Here is a 20,382-nt window from a genome sequence, read left to right on the forward strand (position 1 = left end):
CCTATAGGCCCCTTGACACACACACACACACATAAAATCTAAAATTGTCTAGGCAGAACTCAGTTCTCGTCACTGCCATCTAAATCTCTGTAACTTGGCCATCCTATTATATTCATCCATTCCAGATGAAACTCCACTGTTAATTCCTGTTCGTGATTTCATCTCAGCACAACTGGAAATCCTTGCAGATTCCTTGTAAAACCCCTCCTTCGCAACATTATACATGTCGTTCTTCACTTTTGTGATCTTGTATGGGCCAAGAAATTTTGTCTTAAGCTTCAGTCTTTGTCCAGCTTGAATCCCTTTTATAGTTACTAAGTCTCTATTCCTCTACTTCACTGGTTCATGTCTCTTAGCATTAAAGGTTTTCCTGTTGAATTTTCAGGATACTCAGTTTTGCCTGTAGCTTCAAAACGTAACTCATTTCCTCCTCCAATAACTCTTGAATTTTGAGGTCCTCTTTTGATTTCATCTTTACTTCCATCAGCAGTTTGAAAGGGGCAATGTTGTTATTGAGTCTCTGCTTGTAGAATAGCAAAGGGAAGATGAGGAATGGGAAAGTGTTACAGAGGAATGGGGAGGTAAGGGGAAAGGCAAAGGCAGGAAGAGGAGACAGTGTCAAGAAGAGGGAGGTAGACCATGATCATGAGATATTTTTCATATTTCACCATTTAAGGCCAGCTTTAATTTCTGTTTGTGCATAGTAAGAAAAAAATCTGTCCAGTTATTTCAGTATTTAGTTTTAACAAGATTTCTATTGTATCAGTTAACCTGTTGTAATTAGGACACACTTAAGTGCAGTTTAGAATTGTAATGTAATTATTTTATTAGATAGTATCTTGCTTGCTTTATTGTTTCATACTCCTAGTGTAATCTTTTCCATATTTTAGCTTCTAATGGAAGTTTTAATTTCTGTAAGCACCTAGTAGTGAGCCTCCATGGCTCAGATGGCAGCGCGTCGGCCTCTCACCGCTGGATACCGTGGTTCAAATCCCAGTCACTCCAAGTGAGATTTGTGCTGGACAAAGTGGAGGCAGGACAGGTTTTTCTCCGGGTACTCCGGGTTTCCCTGTCATCTTTCATTCCAGCAACACTCTCCATTCTCATTTCATAGCATCTATCAGTCATAAATAAATCACTTTTGGAGAGGCGACCCCATCGTACTAATAGCCTATATCTGCTTCATTCATCCCATCCCTGACACGGTCAATGACTGGAAAACAGGTTGTAGGTTTTCAAGCACCTTGTAGTAGTAGTAGTAGTAGTAGTAGTAGTAGTAGTAGTAGTAGTAGTAGTAGTAGTAGTAGTAGTAGTAGTAGTAGTAGTAGTAGTAGTAGTAGTAGTAGTAGTAGTAGTAGTAGTAGTAGTAGTAGTAGTAGTAGTAGTAGTAGTAGTAGTAGTAGTAGTAGTAGTAGTAGTAGTAGTAGTAGTAGTAGTAGTAGTAGTAGTAGTAGTAGTAGTAGTAGTAGTAGTAGTAGTAGTAGTAGTAGTAGTAGTAGTAGTAGTAGTAGTAGTAGTAGTAGTAGTAGTAGTAGTAGTAGTAGTAGTAGTAGTAGTAGTAGTAGTAGTAGTAGTAGTAGTAGTAGTAGTAGTAGTAGTAGTAGTAGTAGTAGTAGTAGTAGTAGTAGTAGTAGTAGTAGTAGTAGTAGTAGTAGTAGTAGTAGTAGTAGTAGTAGTAGTAGTAGTAGTAGTAGTAGTAGTAGTAGTAGTAGTAGTAGTAGTAGTAGTAGTAGTAGTAGTAGTAGTAGTAGTAGTAGTAGTAGTAGTAGTAGTAGTAGTAGTAGTAGTAGTAGTAGTAGTAGTAGTAGTAGTAGTAGTAGTAGTAGTAGTAGTAGTAGTAGTAGTAGTAGTAGTAGTAGTAGTAGTAGTAGTAGTAGTAGTAGTAGTAGTAGTAGTAGTATGCATTTAGATATCTAGTTCAAGCTATATATATTTAGATTCAGTTAACTTATTATTCTTACTATTTTATAATTACAATCTGCCTAGGTAGTATTATAGTGTAGTCGTTTACTGTAATACCATATCATCATTAAATTTTAGAGATTTCCTTAATTATTGGACATAGAACTTAGTAGATACAATTTGATATGCATTACCTTGTTTCAATGGCAGGCTGTACATACATGAGGTTGGTTTCTTAATAAATGGGTAACTTTCCTGTGATTTATAGCCTACATTTTTTTGTTCACAGAATCCTTTTTTCACAATATGTCATATTTCTGTGATTTTTTTTTTTTTTTTTTTTTTTTTTACAAGTTTATTTACATCTCACTGACACAGATAGATCTTATGGCGATGATGGGATAGGAAAGGGATAGGAGTGGGAAGGAAGTGGCCATGGCCTTAATGAAGATACAGCCCCACCATTTGCCTGGTGTAAAAAATGGGAAACCACGGAAAACTATCTTCAGGGCTGCTGACAGCGGGGTTCGAACTCATTATCTCCCGAATACTGGATACTGGCCACACTCAAGCGAATGCAGCTATCGAGTTCGGTGTGAAGAAGATCAGAGAATGATTGAGGAATGCAGGTATACAGACTACAGGTGTGAGTGTGTATTAAGAAGTATGAGGGAGATAATCGAGTTTCTAATGGAGGACAGGAATGAAAGTAAATCTGTCTTATCAGTGTACAGGGTACAGTAGGTGGACAAGAGGGAGGGGAGAAAAGAGGATAAGTTGTGGGAAGGAAACTGAGGGCTAAGAAGTCTAGTCAAGAGGGCGAGTTCAGGAGAGGTATTGGTGTGGAATTAATTTTTAAATTTGTAGTTATTGTCTATAGAAATGTACAATTGTCAGGCTCATGTTACAATAAAAACCAACCAGCCAGCAGATTTACATGTGGAGAGGTGTGCCACCTGCATCAACCATTCCATACTATAAAGATAAATTTATCCATTGAAGTAATAGGTTTGAAGATTGGTGCTAGAGGGAAAATACCCTTGAAGTTTGGCCTGAGACACACTGATTAATAAAGTGTCTCTATATGCTCTAAGAGGTTCACTCAGTATCCTTAGGAACCATCTCTATAGCCAATGAAGATTTCATAACCATCATGGTCTATGTATGAAAAATTCAAAACTCTTGATTGCAATTTTAATGTTTAAATACAGTAAACTTCTGAATATCCGGTTTATGGGTTATCTGTGCACCTCTGAGTTTTATTGTATTATTATTTTTATTTTATTTCCCTCATTTTTTCATGGCATTTTGAATACTTGTGAAAATTTATGAACCATGCTAAAGAAGAAATTTATCTAATTCCTGAGCTACTTCCCACCAATGTACAGAAAGGCTGTTATACTCGGTACGCAGCAGTAATTCCATTTATTGGAGATAAGTGGCAGCAGAAAAGAGAAAGCACATCACAACAAACAATGATCAATGTACAGTATATGTTATTGTTGATCAATGTTATGTTATATTGAACCGTTCCCATCCATCCAATATGCCGGGCTGAGTCGGTGAGCTTCATGGTTCGTTCGGTCTATGGGCGAAAATTAAATCTAACTTCTATAAAATAAACACCAATGCGTACTCACATTTGCATATTATCTCCGATTAAAGGATTATACTTCCCACAACAATGATCCATACACCTTCAATCTTTGACAATGATGCCACTGTAATTACAAGTTTTCCTCCGAGTTTGAGGCTGACTTGGGTCCCTATCTTAATCTAAATAAAAACAAAATTAAAATCTCCAGCTATACAAATCTGTTACACAGAACAAATTTCTAGGTCATGTCCATAGGCAAGTTTATCTGAAGGATACACATCGTCTACTTGCCCCAAGTGAGAAATCTTTTCCTAGTTCTCGAATTCCCAATGGAATTACTGAATTATTTGACATGCCTCTACCATCGCCTATCAGGCTCTATTCACATCCTAACATTAATATAAAAATTTAATTTAATGCTGATATGTACTCAACGTATTCATATATTTAGGAATTGCAGACTTTCACTAAATGTACGATTTCCACGGAAACCTCGCCCTCTCGTATTCGTATACTAACATGAGTATAATCGAATACCGGACTGTAGACTCAATTGTCTAATACGCTAGGTTGCCAGTTCCCATGACTCCATCTGAGTATCGAACAAGAATCTCAGGCTTCGTCGTCTATAATGCGCCTGTTCGGAATTATCTACCTAACTTAAATATTGGGTACCACTCTGGTCACTCCCAAACTTCCGAACTACAAACTTCTATAAAAGGCCTAAACAATCGCACCCAAAAAAAAATGAACCGGGCGCCGCCTGAATAAAATCGTAATCTCGTTTGGCGCTAAAAAGAACCTGGCACCAAACATATGACAACTGCCCAAATGACAATCGCCCCACGTTGGGCGCCAGAAATGAACCGTTCCCATCCATCAATATCACATATGCCGGGCTGAGTGGGTGAGCTTTGTGGTTCGTTCGGCCTATGGGCGAAAATTAAATCTAACTTCTACAAAATAAACACCAGTGGTATAAATGAATGGGAAACAGTTGCATTTGTTGTGAATAAGAGGCAGATATAGGGGTAAAAATGGATTTATTCAATAGAACACATAATTAATATTCATACTAACGAAATTCCACTAAATTACAATAAAACATGATGCAAACTGTCATAAACAAACATAATGTGCCGTGCAATTAGAAACAACTACAAATTACATTACTGAAATAGGTCGGTCCAAATACCGAGCGCATAATTTATAAAAACAAAATATTAAATCTTGGCCTGATCTATATCTTTAATTATAGGCAACACCGCCAAGTGAAAATGCCGATTTCCCTGAGTGGAATTTCGATTACGACCGTCCATAAGCTATGCTTCGACAAGAGAAAGTCACGCCAGTTTCATTCCATAATACACCTATTTACATATGCAAAATTATTCATCACGTTAAGGGAAAATCCAGGGATCCTAACTTATATACTACACAGATTCTACTGACAGATCCGATCTGTCGCCAACAACCAGCCTGAAGCTGTATACCCTAAGAGAAATTAGCTCCGGGCTAAATTTAAGAAACAAAGATTAATTTGTCAAGACACAACACACTAACAACAAACACGACAAGGCACTCCGATACAAGGTACATAAATAAACAAACACAACTCCTGTAAAATAACAGCACAATCACACTATAAAGAAAATATCTACATGCAGTCAGAGCATTTCTTCATCACCAGGTCATTAGTGGCACGCCCCTCTCCACGCCGGGCTGTCAGGTCATCCCCCTTGGACAAGTGGAAACTTTCACTTTTCATAGGAGCGGAACACAGCTGGAACGTGATTCATACTACCTCGCAAAGGACTCCAGGCAATCGGGGTGCAGCTTACACATGGCGGGGTGCAAGTAATTGCTTCCTTCATGGCTATCCCAGCTAGACTTGCTCGCACAACAAAAGAAGGTTTCTCTCTTAAATACTGCTGCCTCATTATGTAAACTAATTATTTCTCCCATTCATAAAGTCTTCTGTGACAACAGAAACATCTCTTCTTCACCTTTCAATACATATACCACAAAAATCACTCTCAAGGAAGACGTCACACATGGCCTTCCCTCTTAGCGGCTCGGGAGTTCGATTCTCGACTCTGTCTCTTTACTCTGCAGGCAGTTATGGTTGTGCACTATGTAGTTAGTCGACACTGTGGCGTTCCTGTGGCAGCGACTATATACCTGAAATCACACATAAATAAAATAGAAGAGGCCTACACTGGTCTTTACTGATAATTATTGCACAAGGAGAAGGCGGTCTGGCCTCGTTAATGATGAAACTACCCTCCTGCCTAACACTTAACACATGCACCTGAGAAAATTTATTGTTTGTGAAAGCCAGCCCTTTTCAATAGTCGATGAGGAGTCATTTCGGGCCTTTATTGAGGCTCTCCTTCCTAGATACCCATTACCATGTCGTCAAACGATCAAAAATGTAAGTTAAATATATCTATTCAGGTTACTTTCGAGCAGGAAACGTGCGTGGAAACAAATTCAAGAAATATTCTTTATATATTCCTTATTAGGTGATATATTTATGTCCTATTTTTACAGACGTAAGAAGACTAGAAACCTTTAGGTCCATATTGCACACAAAATTTAGTTCGTGCCCCTTCCATGTTCATCTCTAAAGGGGAGAAATAAGTGTGAGGTAACTGAATATGTTTCCGACGTGCAATTTCCTAGTAAATACTTGTGGTCTGCGTACACCTCGGAATGCTCTGAAAGATTAAAAAATAAAATCATGCACACACACTCCTAACTCAACCTATTTACAACCCTTTTTTCCATAACTAAACTAACCATGAATCAATGCAACAAATAAGGGCACTAGCATGCATGCTGCCCTGGATCTCCCACTACTTAATTGACAATATAATTACTCAGCTCTAGCAAAATGATATATACCGTTAATATTATGCTAGAACTGGATGAAACTGAGCTGACCTCAAATGTGACTCACATGCTTAAAAATCTGACATATCCACTTAACTTTGTTGTCTTTATTTTTAAAGAAGATTTCAAATACCAATTTTTTTGCACATAATATTTTCAGTTTTTGAGATATAAGTATCCACATAAAAAACTTTTTCAGCCCCCACACCCCGCCCCGCCACCCTAAATGGATTTTCCAAACCAAAAAAAAAGTTTCTTTATTTTTAAAGGAGATTCCATGTATCAATTTTCACGTCTGGCATACACTACTAGTAGAACAGAATTATAAAATAATTAACAGATACTACTATTTTAAAATGTTGCGCCAGACGCGCGGTGTAGGGGGTTGCATTCCTGCCTCTTACCGAGAGGCATTGGGTTCGATTCCCGGCCAGGTTAGGGAGTTTTACCTGCATCTGAGGGGATAGTTCGTGGCCGGGTCCGATTCGCGGTCAGGTCAGGGATTTTTATCAGTCATTAATATCAGTCATTTTGTTAATTTTTATATTTCACTGCCTTCCCTAGGAGTATGCCAGAGATTGTAACACAGCGAAAACAGCAGTCTGTAGGTCTCCGAAGACAGTAAAAGTAGTTAGTGGGACGTAAAGCAAATAGCGTTATTATTAGTTCATCTCAGCGACCTCGAAAAGTATGAATTCAACACAAATATCTGTCTTTTCAGTTATTTTAACATTTCACCTCTACCATAGCGGGCAAAGGGTCTCTTACCCACAACATATTTTTTTCCAGATAGTAAGTCATACTTGTATCAGTTTTGGTTGAGAGCTATGCTGGAACATACACATATACGTCCATTCTCTCAGTCCTTGTGGGAAATGTTGTTTTTCACCTTTTCTCACCAGGGATGCAGTGGTGCCGGAATGGACCAGAATGGAGTCTGCAACCTATCTGGAAAGTGGGAACACGGTCTGAAACCCATTTCCCTTTTACTTGACTGAAGTTTCTTTATTTTATAATATGTTAATGTTTTAAACCTCCCACATAATTTCAAAGGGCCATAGTGAAGAACTTCCATATCTAATCAGTACTGCCATCTGTATTTTTACCTACACTGCTTCATAAATCTCTGGAATGTGTGATGCTAATTATTACTTCAAACATCCAAGTGTGAAAGAACCTTTTATTTTTAAATTAATGGAAAAACTGAAAAAAAGATTTTCATCATAATTATTATTTTTTTATTTATTCATTATGCCCAACTAAGGAGCACATGTGAACTTATTTAGCACAACGTTTCTTCTTGTCTTCCCAAAATCTCTTCATCCTTTCACTGTGCTTCTTTTTGTGTTCTTCTGTCCATCCTGTAGCTTGTCTTTTAGGTTGATCAGCAAATTTGTGTTTGTTTGTGAGATTTCTGAATTTTTTCTGTCTTGCAAGATTTCTTCATTTATACTAATTTTTGTAAGCCAGTTGTTGTGTTTTTTTAGAGATACTGCAAGATTTAGTATTTTCTTTGTTAACTTATTGTTATCCATCCTGATCAGGTGACCATTTTTCTAATGGTGTCTGTGATTTTTTCTGTTACTTGATAGATTTCGTGTGATTTCCTTTTCATCCAAATACCATTTTCGCATTTAAGTCCTAGATTTTCCCTGAGAATTTTCCTCTCTTGTTTTTCAATGTTTTTTATTTGTGATCTGCCATCGATTATCAGAGTTTCTGTTGCATAAAGGGTTTCTGGTTTGACAACTGCGTTGTAGTGTTGTAACTGCGTTTTGGGATATACATTTTTTGTTGTATCTGCTCCAGACAATTTTGTATGCTTTTTTGTAATTTTGTAAATCTTTCTTTGTTTGCTTGCTGATTTATCCCGTTTGGTTGTATAAATTTGCCTAGGTATTTGACTTTATTTGACCTTATTTACTTGGGAGATTTTCCCATATCTAGTGATTAGAGGATGGTTGTTAAATCCTGATTTTGTACGTTCCATATACACTGACTGACAGAGCAAATGCAACACCAAGAAGGAGTGGTCAGAACTTTATGACAATTGCAGGGTAGACTGACGTCACTGAGGTATGCTCATGGTGTGAAATGCGCCGCTGTGCTGCGCACGTAGCGAACGATAAATGGGACACGGCGTTGGCGAATGGCCCACTTCGTACTGTGATTTCTCAGCCGACAGTCATTGTAGAACGTGTTGTCGTGTGCCACAGGACACGTGTATAGCTAAGAATGCCAGGCCGCCGTCAACGGAGGCATTTCCAGCAGACAGACGACTTTACGAGGGGTATGGTGATCGGGCTGAGAAGGGCAGGTTGGTCGCTTCGTCAAATCGCAGCCGATACCCATAGGGATGTGTCCACGGTGCAGCGCCTGTGGCGAAGATGGTTGGCGCAGGGACATGTGGCACGTGCGAGGGGTCCAGGCGCAGCCCGAGTGACGTCAGCACGCGAGGATCGGCGCATCCGCCGCCAAGCGGTGGCAGCCCCGCACGCCACGTCAACCGCCATTCTTCAGCATGTGCAAGACACCCTGGCTGTTCCAATATCGACCAGAACAATTTCCCGTCGATTGGTTGAAGGAGGCCTGCACTCCCGGCGTCCGCTCAGAAGACTACCATTGACTCCACAGCATAGACGTGCACGCCTGGCATGGTGCCGGGCTAGAGCGACTTGGATGAGGGAATGGCGGAACGTCGTGTTCTCCGATGAGTCACGCTTCTGTTCTGTCAGTGATAGTCACCGCAGAAGAGTGTGGCGTCGGCGTGGAGAAAGGTCAAATCCGGCAGTAACTGTGGAGCGACCTACCACTAGACAACGCGGCATCATGGTTTGGGGCGCTATTGCGTATGATTCCACGTCACCTCTAGTGCGTATTCAAGGCACGTTAAATGCCCACCGCTACGTGCAGCATGTGCTGCGGCCGTACCTTCAGGGGCTGCCCAATGCTCTGTTTCAGCAGGATAATGCCCGCCCACACACTGCTCGCATCTCCCAACAGTCTCTACGAGGTGTACAGATGCTTCCGTGGCCAGCGTACTCTCCGGATCTCTCACCAATCGAACACGTGTGGGATCTCATTGGACGCCGTTTGCAAACTCTGCCCCAGCCTCGTACGGACGACCAACTGTGGCAAATGGTTGACAGAGAATGGAGAACCATCCCTCAGGACACCATCCGCACTCTTATTGACTCTGTACCTCGACGTGTGTTACGACCGCTCTACTACGTCTTACCTTTTGCCTTCTGTCGCATTCATCTGCTTGCTCGCCCAGCTGTTCACTAACTGGCTTGCTCTCTGGCACTGCTGCTGCTTCCTCGTTGTGACGTCACACCTACGTATTTTTCATCGAGTAACTTCTCGAATATGTTCACCACCTATATAAGCAAGCTATTCCTTACTCTCGGCGGTCAGACATTCAGTTGGAAATCAACTCGAGTGGAGAGAGCGGAACTGTTCGCCAACGGCTGGTCCGTTGCGACGTTTTATCTACTTTTATGTGTGAATTGCTGCATTGATTTATCAACAGACAGGGTGAGCAAAAGTTACAACCTTTTATATCTTTCGCGCTCAATATCAAGATTTGAACTTTGAACGTTAAATTATTTAGGGGTTTCGTGGTTTCAATTCTAACTAAGTCCTTCAGACTGAAACCTATATCAACCTCATACGCCAGAATCAACTGTGCTTGGACAAGTGAGAGTAGTGTTACCACACCTTGAACTTTTCACTGACCCGAGTGGTCGTTTACATTGCCAACGTGATAGCGTCTAAGCAGCCTGGAAGGATCCCACCCCCCTCTTCATTCCCTTTTTTTTCTCTTCTTCCCTCCTTACTCCGCTTCCTTTTTCTTTCCTTTTCTTCCTTTCGGATATTGAGTTCTAAAAATTCTTGTCCTCCGATGCGCTATAACTTTCCTGCCCTCCTTTGGGTGCAAAATCAAGATTGTAAGGGTGGCCTTAAATCAGTGTTTATATAAAGATTTAGTGGCTTTGTTTCTTAATTAAAGTGTTTGTGTACTTATATAGATGTTGATTCTAGTTTTCCCTGTCGAACCTTGGTCTTGGGCTTTTCTTGAAAGTCATAATAATAGTTCACAAGAAACCTTAATAATTATTATTCTTGATTGTGTCTTGGTTGTCAAACGGGCTGAGCCCTTGTCAAAAGTTTGTAATTCCCCTTCTTTGCTTGTTGTACCCTGCTTATTCTAGTCATTTGAAGTTTAAAATACAACTTGTTTTAAAACCATTCTCCTTTTCTTACATTTGGTCAGTTGTACGTTCTTTCTCATTCTTTACCTTTTCCCTTTCCCTTCTTCTTTTTAAAACAAAAAAATTGTACTTACCACGGACACCCCTCTCGGGTAGCCCGCCGTGGCGTCCACTGGCTCTGCTGACTGGTGAATGATAAAATCTGATATACTAGGTTTCACCCAACGAGGCATTGGCCGCAAGTCTTTCCGTGGTCCGACAAGTCACCACCAGTGAAATAACTTTGGTTTACCTTGAGCGTTGTGGTGTCCCAATGATTATCTTTTGACGATCTTTGTTGTTGTGGGTCGACCATCTCATTTTCTATGCTAAGGTTTTCGTTCCTTTTGCCACTGGTATGAATAAAATATTTATTGGCACCCCACATTGACTTATCACGCCACACGTGTTTCTGCGTGCATCGCCGCTCGCGGTGGTCCTACATCCTACTGAGTCGATGCCGTGCGCATTGTGTAACCTGCATATCGGTTTGAAATAAACGTCAATTATTCATCCGTGCCGTCTCTGTTTTTTCCCCAACTTTCATCCCTTTTGAACCACTCCTCCTTGGTGTTGCATTGTCACTGTCAGTCAGTGTACTTTGCCCTTTCATATGAAATTTGCAGACCTGTTCTTGCCGCTATTTCATGAAGTTTTTCTATGGACTGGAGTGCTTCTTGTTTGTTATTGGAGAGGATTGCCAAGTCATCTGCAAAGGCGAGGCAATCAAGGTGAATTTTGTTTTTGAGAAGTCTACCAATATTGATCCCTTTAGTTTCATTTTTCCATTCTCGAACCACTTTTTCCAGAACTAGATTGAATAGTAGTGGTGATAATCATCGCCTTGTCTGACCCCTGTCGTAATTTCAAATGGATCTGAAATTTCTCCTAAAAATTTAACTTTTGCTGTTGTGCCTGTTAGAGTTTGCTTGATCAATTCCCTTGTTTTTCTGTCGACTTGAAATTCCTCAAGTATGTTGAATAGAGTTTGTCGGTCTATTGAATCATAAGCTTTTTTTAAGTCAACAAAGGTAATTATTGTTTGTTTTGTTTTAAGAATTTGTAAAATAGTTTTTAGGTTTAAGATTTGTTCTGGGCATGATCTACCTTTTCGAAACCCTGATATTCTCCAATGATGTAGTTGGTTTGTTTTTCTAATCTATTCAATAGGGCTTTAGAGAAAATTTTGTAGACAACTGATAGCAAGGAAATTCCTCTGTAATTGTTTATATCTGATTTATCCCCTTTCTTACGGAGTGGGTGAATTAGTGCACATTTCCAGTCTTCTGGAATTTTCTCAGTATTCCAAATGTTCTGTATGTTTTCTTGAATTGCGTAAGCCATTTTCTCACCACCTGTTTTCAGCATATCACCAATTATCCCATCTTCTCCTGGTGCTGTATTATCTTTCAATTCTTGAATTATTTGCTTGATTTCTTCTAGAGTGGGAGGTTCTGAGTTAATATGGTTTTGTGGACTTTTGCAATTTAATAGACTTTTAAGTAGTTTGCAAGATATTTGCAGTTTTCTTTGTTATTTGTTTCTAATGATCAGTCTGGATGTTTGAAGCAAAGATTGCGCGCTTGGTCATTTTGGAGTTCTTATTTAAAATTTTTGTAGCAGTTTCAAGAGTTGTTTTTCTGGAAGTCTTGGTCTATTTCCTTTAGACAGGTTTGGTCTTGTTTGTTTTTCTTCACTAATTATTTTGAATGTTTCCTTCTGTACTTTAAGAAATTCTTGCCATTTGATTTCAGATTTATGAGAATTCCATATTTGCCATGTTCTAATTCTTAGTTCTGTTGCTTTATCACGTGTCATTCCACCGTCTGTGTTTCTGTTTTCTAGGTGGTGTGCCAATCTTCTGGCATGCCTTGCATACTATATTTTTTAGATTATTCCAGTCTGAGGGGACATTTGATGGTAAATTTGCAAGGAAAATATCGGAATTTAATTTGAAAAATTCTGGGTCAGTTTTTGGTGTTTTCAGTGTTCTCATTTTGGACCTATTAGGCTGAAACTTCACTTTTACTAAGGACAAGTAATGATCTGAATCTATAATTCCTTTTGACTTTAACATTCATGGCTTCTTTTTGGTTTTGCCTGGTGATGGCTACATGATCAATTTGAAATTCACCTAGATATTGATTGGAGGATCTGCCTGGGTAGGGCCAAGAAGTGTATTGACATTTGTTTTAAATTGAAGATTTTGCAGAAGTCTATAATCTTTCTCCATTTCTGTTTGTTCTATTATGTGCTGGATATAATCCTACTATGCTCCTAAATTTCTTTTCTTTACCAATTTGTGCGATGAAGTCTCCTAACAGTATTTTGACATGGTGTTTTGGTATCTTATTTGAAACTTCCTCCAGCAGTTCCCAGAATTCATCTACTTTATGTGGATCTTTCCAATTGTGATTATTTGTAGGAGCATGGGCATTGATTAATGTGTGCGCTTTGTTTCCAAATTTGATCGAAAGGAGCAGAAGGAGACGTGAAATTGAATACGCAATTGGTAAGGCTTTTCTTGACTGCAAAGGCTGTGCCGAACTGCAATGGAGTTTTGGGGAAGGATATTGTTGGCTTCCCTTTATAAATTCTGTAGTTCTCCGATTGCATGTGATTTTCGTCTGCATATCGAGTTTCTTTTATTGTAAGAATTTGAATGTCAAATTTGTCCAATATGTCTGTTAGTTGTTTTAACCTGCCATTTTTAAGTAATGTGTTGATGTTTAAAGTAGCTATGAAGTGTTTTCGCTTTGGTGGATGAGATTTGGGAAGCTCTGATTCATTCCCACATGATGTTCTCGGTCCCCCAAAATCCGATGACCAAGATAAACTAGTACTTTTACTAGGGCTTGGGCTAATTGTTTTGTCAACTGACATTTCCATCATGCTAACATCGATCAAAATTGGTCTCAGAGATACAACTAAGGTATTGATCCTTAGAGGTTGCCTCAAGATGTTTTCCGGCTGTTAATTTATGGCTTTAAGCCAACCCTCCTCCTTTATCTGGGATTATTATTATTATTAATATTATTTACCAGATACTCTAGAAAATTATTAAGACATACAATAACTAACTGGTAGTGCTAGTGGTAAATATAGAAACCAGTTACAACTTACATAACTATTTTAAATAGGTGATCACCCATTGAGTTAAGCTAACAAAACACAATATATTCTAATGTTTTGCTATAGCTGTGGTGTGCAGTTTTCTTGCCCTTCTGATTTTGCATTTTCTTCAAATAAACAGAGGTATATTGAGACTTATAAATACTTACAACTTCTTGTTTTAATTGGTCCAAAGCCGTTCTAAGCAACCTGTTACTTTAAATGTTACACGGATGTTCGTATATAATTTTGTAATTTCACGAGTGAGTCTGAAACCTATTTCTGTTTCTACTTCAACCCTGTTTCTCACCCCTTATGTGAAAGGAGGCTGAACTTGGACTTCTAAAAAATCTGAGTGTCACTATTCATCTCAGTGACCCAGAAAAGAATGGATTCAACACTATTTTCAAATACTTTTACATCGCACACTCTCCCACCCCCACACCTAGGGGTGCTAGTGTTGTCATACCACCACATTGTTGGTAGTAAGTCATAAGTGTACCAAGTTTGGTTGAAATTACTCCCGTGGTTCCAAAAGTAAGGATTCAACACTAATAAAAGTCGTTTTGAGTTATAATATTATTTTGTCCCCTTCCCTAGGGTTTCTAGGGGTGTCTTGCCCCCACAATATTTTTTACAGATAGTAGGTAATATTTGTACCAAGTTTAGTTGACTGTTATGCTGGAACATACACACAAATATCCATAATCTCAGTCATTTGGACTTTTTCTTTTCTTCACCCTTCTCATCCCCCTGCCAATTGGGAATCAACATGGACTTAAACGGCATCCAGAATGTCACTATTTATTTCAGCGACCCCGAAAACTATTGTTTCAAAACTATATTTGATTATTTTTATATCTCACCCCCTCCAACCCCTACCCCTAGGAGTGCTAAGGTTGTCATATCCCACTGATAGTAAGTCATAAATGTACCAAGTTTGGTTGAAATCGCTCCAGTAGTCCCAAAAGCTATTTATTCAACACTATTATTGTTTGTTTTTAGTTATGTATATTTCACCCCCTCCCCTAGTGGTTCTAGGGATGTCTTACCCCAAACAGTACATTTTCCAGATAGTAAGTCATACTTGTATCAATTTTACTTGATAGCTATGCTGGAACATACTGTACATACGTCCATTATTTCGGTCATTTTGGACAATTTCTTTTTTACCCTTTCTCAACCCCTATGCCAAAGGGTGTTGAACTTGGACTTTAAAAAATCCAGAGTGTCACTGTTCATCTTGGTGACCCTGAAAACTATGGATTCAACACTATTTTCGATTATATTTATATCTCACGCCACCCACTCCTAAGGGTGCTTGGGGTGTCTTACCCCCACATGGTTTGTCTCCTGATACTAAGTCATAAGTGTACCAAGTTTGGTTGAAATCACTTCAGTCTTTAGGAGGAGATGTAATACATACCTACATACATACCCACAAACAACGACATTTATATATATATAGATAGATTAGGGCATCCAATGTAAAAGGAGTCCCTCTTGTCTTATTCTTCAAGCGATCATTCCATTATGATTTTTCTCCTTTTTGTAATCATCTTCATTATTTTCCTTGTCGATGTGGACAGATGACCATGCGTTTTTATACCATAAGACAATCATGACAAAAACCATTGCCAGTTAACATGATTGAACAATACTTCCATTCGACAAACTTGACCATTAACGGTCCTTAATTGGTCCATATTGACCAGGGTGGATAAACAATCACCCGTGTACATTATTATTATCAATATTTCCATGTCGGCATTGATAAGGACTAAGCAGCAAAAGTCTAAATTCATCTACATTCATGAATTCCCTTATCATAGTCGACCCCCCTGTGGATGGGGGCAGTAGAATAACACCCACGGTATCCCCTGCCTGTCATAAGAAGAGACTAAAATTGGCCCCAGGGGGGCTCTGAACTTGGGAGTGTGGGTTGGCGACGATGGATCCCTTAGCTGAGTCCTGGCATTGCTTCCACTTACTTGTGCCCGACTCCTCACTTTCATCTATCCTATCCGATCTCCCTTGGTCAACACTTGTTCTTTTCTTACTCCGACAGTATTATGTATGGAGGCCTAGAGAGTCTCGTCACGCCCTTCGTGGCCCTTGTCTTTCTTAGGCCAATACCTTCATTTTTTTCGAAGTGTCGGACCCCTTCCATTCTTTCTCTCTAATTAGTGTTATAAAGAGGATGGTTGTTTAGTTGTACTTCCTCTTAAAACAATAATTGCCACCACCACCACTTTCATCATAGTCAGTAGGGTAAAACTGATTAAGAACTACATGTAATAATGGTCCGTTATTGGACATTATAAATTTTCCAGCTAACTCATTCTTGGTTGCCAGCGTTTCGCCCTCGTGTGCTAGGGTGGGCTCATCAGTTGGTACTTAGTACACCTACCAATACGCTGGCTAGTGCATACCGTGGAGGCCACTGCGTAGGCTAACTGGAGCCACCGGCAGTGCCAATGCACTAAGAGACTGTCTCATTACCAAAAATTGATGCCTGCTTGGCCATCAGATGATATAGATGTTGATTCCCATAGGGAATCTGAAATATTTGTCCTGAATGAGTAAATTTATAATAATGGTCCGTTATTGGACATTATAAATTTTCCAGCTAACTCATTCTTGGTTGCCAGCGTTTCGCCCTCGTGTGCTAGGGTGGGCTCATCAGTTGGTACCTAGTACACCTACCAATACGCTGGTTAGTGCATACCGTGGAGGCCACTGCGTAGGCTAACTGGAGCCACCGGCAGTGCCAATGCACTAAGAGACTGTCTCATTACCAAAAATTGATGCCTGCTTGGCCCTATGGGAATCAACATCTATATCATAAGAACTACATGATCGGAAATTGTATTCTTAAACTACCATATCATCCAGGGTGAATAAAATTATTTATAGCCTAGACTGTATTTCCTTCCCAATTTTCACTAAATTCTGTTTACCCATTTTCTCATGGCTCGGTGTTGATATGGACTTAGCAACAAAAATCAAAATTCATGAATATCTCTGTTATCATAACCAGTATGATAAAAATGTATAAGACATAAATGATTGGAAGTTTAATTCTCTATAACTTTTGTTATGCGGTATATATAGGACCACCAATAACATAAATGTTTGAGAATTAAATTTTAGGCCTCCCCCTAAACTACCATTTCACTCAGTGTGAATAAAATTATGAATAGACTAGATTGTAGTGGCTCTTTCCCCGACTTTACATATCAATACTTCATTAAATTCTCTTCAGCCATTGTCTGTTGATGCACATATATGCATACAGATAGACAGACAGACAAAAATGGCAGAAAATTGAAAAGTGCATTTCCTTGTTACTGTGGATATGACCAATAGTGAATACCGTTCTTTTTAAATTCTGAGCAATAACTCTTATTATATATACAGTATATGGATTAGTTTTATGTACATAGATTAGCCATTGGCTACATTCATAAAATTAAAGAATGTTTGCATGTACTCCAATTTGAAAAGTGAAAAATTATCCTTAGAGCTTTTTGTAGAATAAAAAGCTGTTCAAAATATTCATTTGCCAGACAACAATCCCATAGCTCAGGTGGAAGTGTATTACTCGATAGTACACTTTCAGTAATACACAATGAGAATAACCGTGGAACTGATTTAGATTATAAGTGGCAGTTGTGAAAGGGTGTGTAGTGTAGTTTATAAGCAATAGAGTGGCTGAACAGTGAGAACAGAGAGCAAGCATGGTTTATAAGTTATTAGTATTAATTAATTACTCTTAAAGTTAATATTACCAGATGTGTATTTATTTACCTAGCCACCAACATGTTACAATAATCATGGTGTTGAATTTTTAAGTTTATGGCTAGGTGCAGAAAATAGGGTATGTATTTCCATTTTAAAAAACAAAGTTAGTATCATTATTTCAGCAGATAATAACACCATGGAAAAGTACTGTAAGTTCAATTATGAGCCCCTTAATACCATTAATGAAAGGAAAAATAGAATGTCAATATTTCTAACAGTTCAGCTTAGCTCAATATCCCTGTATACTAAATTGAATTAGAGGGTTACTGATGAGAAGTGTTAAATGCTAACTTTGTGCCTCCAGATCATCCTAAATACATTCCTTAAATAATATATTCTTGAACTTACCATACCGTCCATTCATCCTTTTTAGCGTCCTTTTCTTTACTCCCAAGACAAAAATGCAGTGCTTATTCAAAGCAAAAAAAAAAAAAAAAAAAAAAGTCATCTCCGTACAGGCCAGTAAGGCCCTCAGATGGCTGAAAGGTAAAAGCATCCACCATCCATAACCTTGGCACTTTGTGGGATAGAGTGGTTAGCTCTATGCTCGGCTGCCTTTGCCCCCAGGAATTAACCTGGTGCTCATTTTTGTTGGAGGCTGAGTGAACATCAAACGTCAGGGTCATCTGTACCTCCAGAAGTGGAAATCTTGTTAATTAAATTTTTCAACTTCCTGTTGGGGAATCGAACCCACATCCTTCCAGGTGAACCGAGCACACCTTTACCACCTCGACCAGACAGCCCCTGCAGTGATTGTGGATAGAACCAAAAGAATTAATCTAAATTAATTGCATCATTCTGTAATGTTATTCTTTTTATGCACATTTCATCAGTTTTGTGTTTTAAAATATTTCCACCCCATCCTTCTCCTGCTTTCTCTTTTCTACTTTCTTCTTTAAATGAACGTGCACCATAATTGTCATTCTACAAACATTTGTCCTATCTTATTGTTGTTATGAATGTAGGCCTACTCATGTTCTTATTGCTTGAACTGTTCCATTTAGGTGGAAGCATCCTCTCTACACCTGATACAAAACTCTACTCCTTTGACTCGTGGATTACAATTTGGAACATTCCCTTGTGGGCAACACAGAGATCTGCTCGTAACATCATTCAAGTAAGCTGTTCTTCCTCTAATGGTAATGTATTTTATAATTCAAGCTCATTGGTTTTAAGGGGACAAAGCATATGTAATGGTAAATCTTATTTCTTACACTAATAACAGTGGTGCAGGCAGATAGTCCGTGGCATTTGTGGGTGTTTTAATGCAACAGTTCCACATCATTGTCTTCCAGAATATACCTGTATGGGAAAAAAATCTGATACTCAGGAATCTTTAAAATCTAGAGCAATTGAAACAACCTTAAACAAATAACTACTGAGCGAGTTGGCCATGTGGTTAGAGGTGCACAGCTGTAAGCTTGAATCCGGGAGATGGTGGGTTCGAGCACCACTGTCGGCAACCCTGAAGATCATTTTTTGTGGTTTCCCATTTTCTCACCAGGCAAATGCTGGGGCTGTACTTCAATTAAGGCCACAGCTGTTTCCTTCGCACTCCTAGGCCTTTCCTATCCCATCAGTGCCATAAGACCTATCTGTGCCGGTGCGACGTTAAGCAAGTTGTAAAAGAAAGGAAAAAAAAAAGCAATAACTTCTTTTTTATTGTTTCGGTAACTTACGACCGCAACTTGCCAGCATTTTAGGATTTCCGATACTCCTTCACCTTGGAGAATGCGGTTCTTCTCAGTATTCACCTCTGCAGAGTAACAGTTAGCATTATCAGCTGCCATCCTTCAAGGCCCAGGTTCAATTACTGGTATTGCCAGAGATTCCTTCTTCTTCTTCTGCACGAATGGATCAGTTAGCTTTCCTCCTTGCCTAATAGTTCTTCACTTTCATCTATTGTTGTGATCTCTGTTCCTCCGACTGAATATGTCGTGGTGGTTTCTTCTCGTCTTCCTCAAATTCCCGTGTGTGAACAATTTTCCTGATTATATTCTTATCCTGCGGACTTGCTTATACCATTTTGATCTTATATTTTTTTTTTTTTTTTTTTTTGGCAGATTTGGTGATCCTAATTCAGTGAGGTCTTTATCTACTTGCTTATACCATTTTGGTCTTTTATTTTTTAGCAGATTTGGTGATCCTAATTCAGTGAGGTCTTTCTCTACTTGCTTATACCCTATTTTTCTCGTATTTTTTTTAGCAGATTTGGTGATCCTAATTCAGTGAGGTCTTTCTCTACTTGCTTATACCCTATTTTTCTCGTATTTTTTTTAGCAGATTTGGTGATCCTAATTCAGTGAGGTCTTTCTCTACTTGCTTATACCATTTTTATCTCATTTTTTTAGCAGATTTGGTGATTCTAATTCAGTGAGGTCTTTCTCTACTTGCTTATACCATTTTCATCTGGTATTTTTTATTTTTTTAGCATATTTGTTGATCCTAATTCATTGAGGTATTTCTCTACTTACTTATACCATTTTTGTCTCATATTTTTTTAACATAGAGACATTAATTGGCTTCCAAGGGGTGCACCACTGAGACTAAAAGATGATACCTTGAAACATTCAAAATGAATTTTTCACATAATTTTTATTTTAGTTAGTGACTTTTAGCATTTCAGATAACGTGCAGTTTACTTTACAAAATAATTGGTTCTTAAAATTCTCAACCCCTTGGGGAGGGCAAGTACATCTTTGTTTTTGCTGAAAAAATGTTCTGCAGAAGTGCTTGAAGGAATATCTCTGTTTCATTTTAAGAACAATCGATGTGTATTGTAGGATAAGTTTGATGTTTTGGAAGTACTGGAGAGGTAAC

At 38.8% G+C, this 20,382-nt stretch overlaps 1 protein-coding gene across 1 annotated transcript in view; it reads left to right on the top strand.

Moving 5' to 3' along the window:
- Positions 1-20,382, top strand: part of LOC136875416 (SUN domain-containing protein 3) — a 205,185-nt gene that overhangs the window by 133,696 nt on the left and 51,107 nt on the right. Inside the window, exon 11 of the mRNA XM_067148972.2 lies at positions 18,567-18,679. Within this exon, the coding sequence (XP_067005073.2) occupies positions 18,567-18,679 (113 nt within the window). The remainder of the gene's footprint in view (positions 1-18,566; positions 18,680-20,382) is intronic.

The sequence above is a fragment of the Anabrus simplex genome, chromosome 6, assembly GCF_040414725.1.
Source record: "Anabrus simplex isolate iqAnaSimp1 chromosome 6, ASM4041472v1, whole genome shotgun sequence".
In the NCBI taxonomy this organism is placed as follows: Eukaryota; Metazoa; Arthropoda; class Insecta; order Orthoptera; family Tettigoniidae; genus Anabrus; species Anabrus simplex.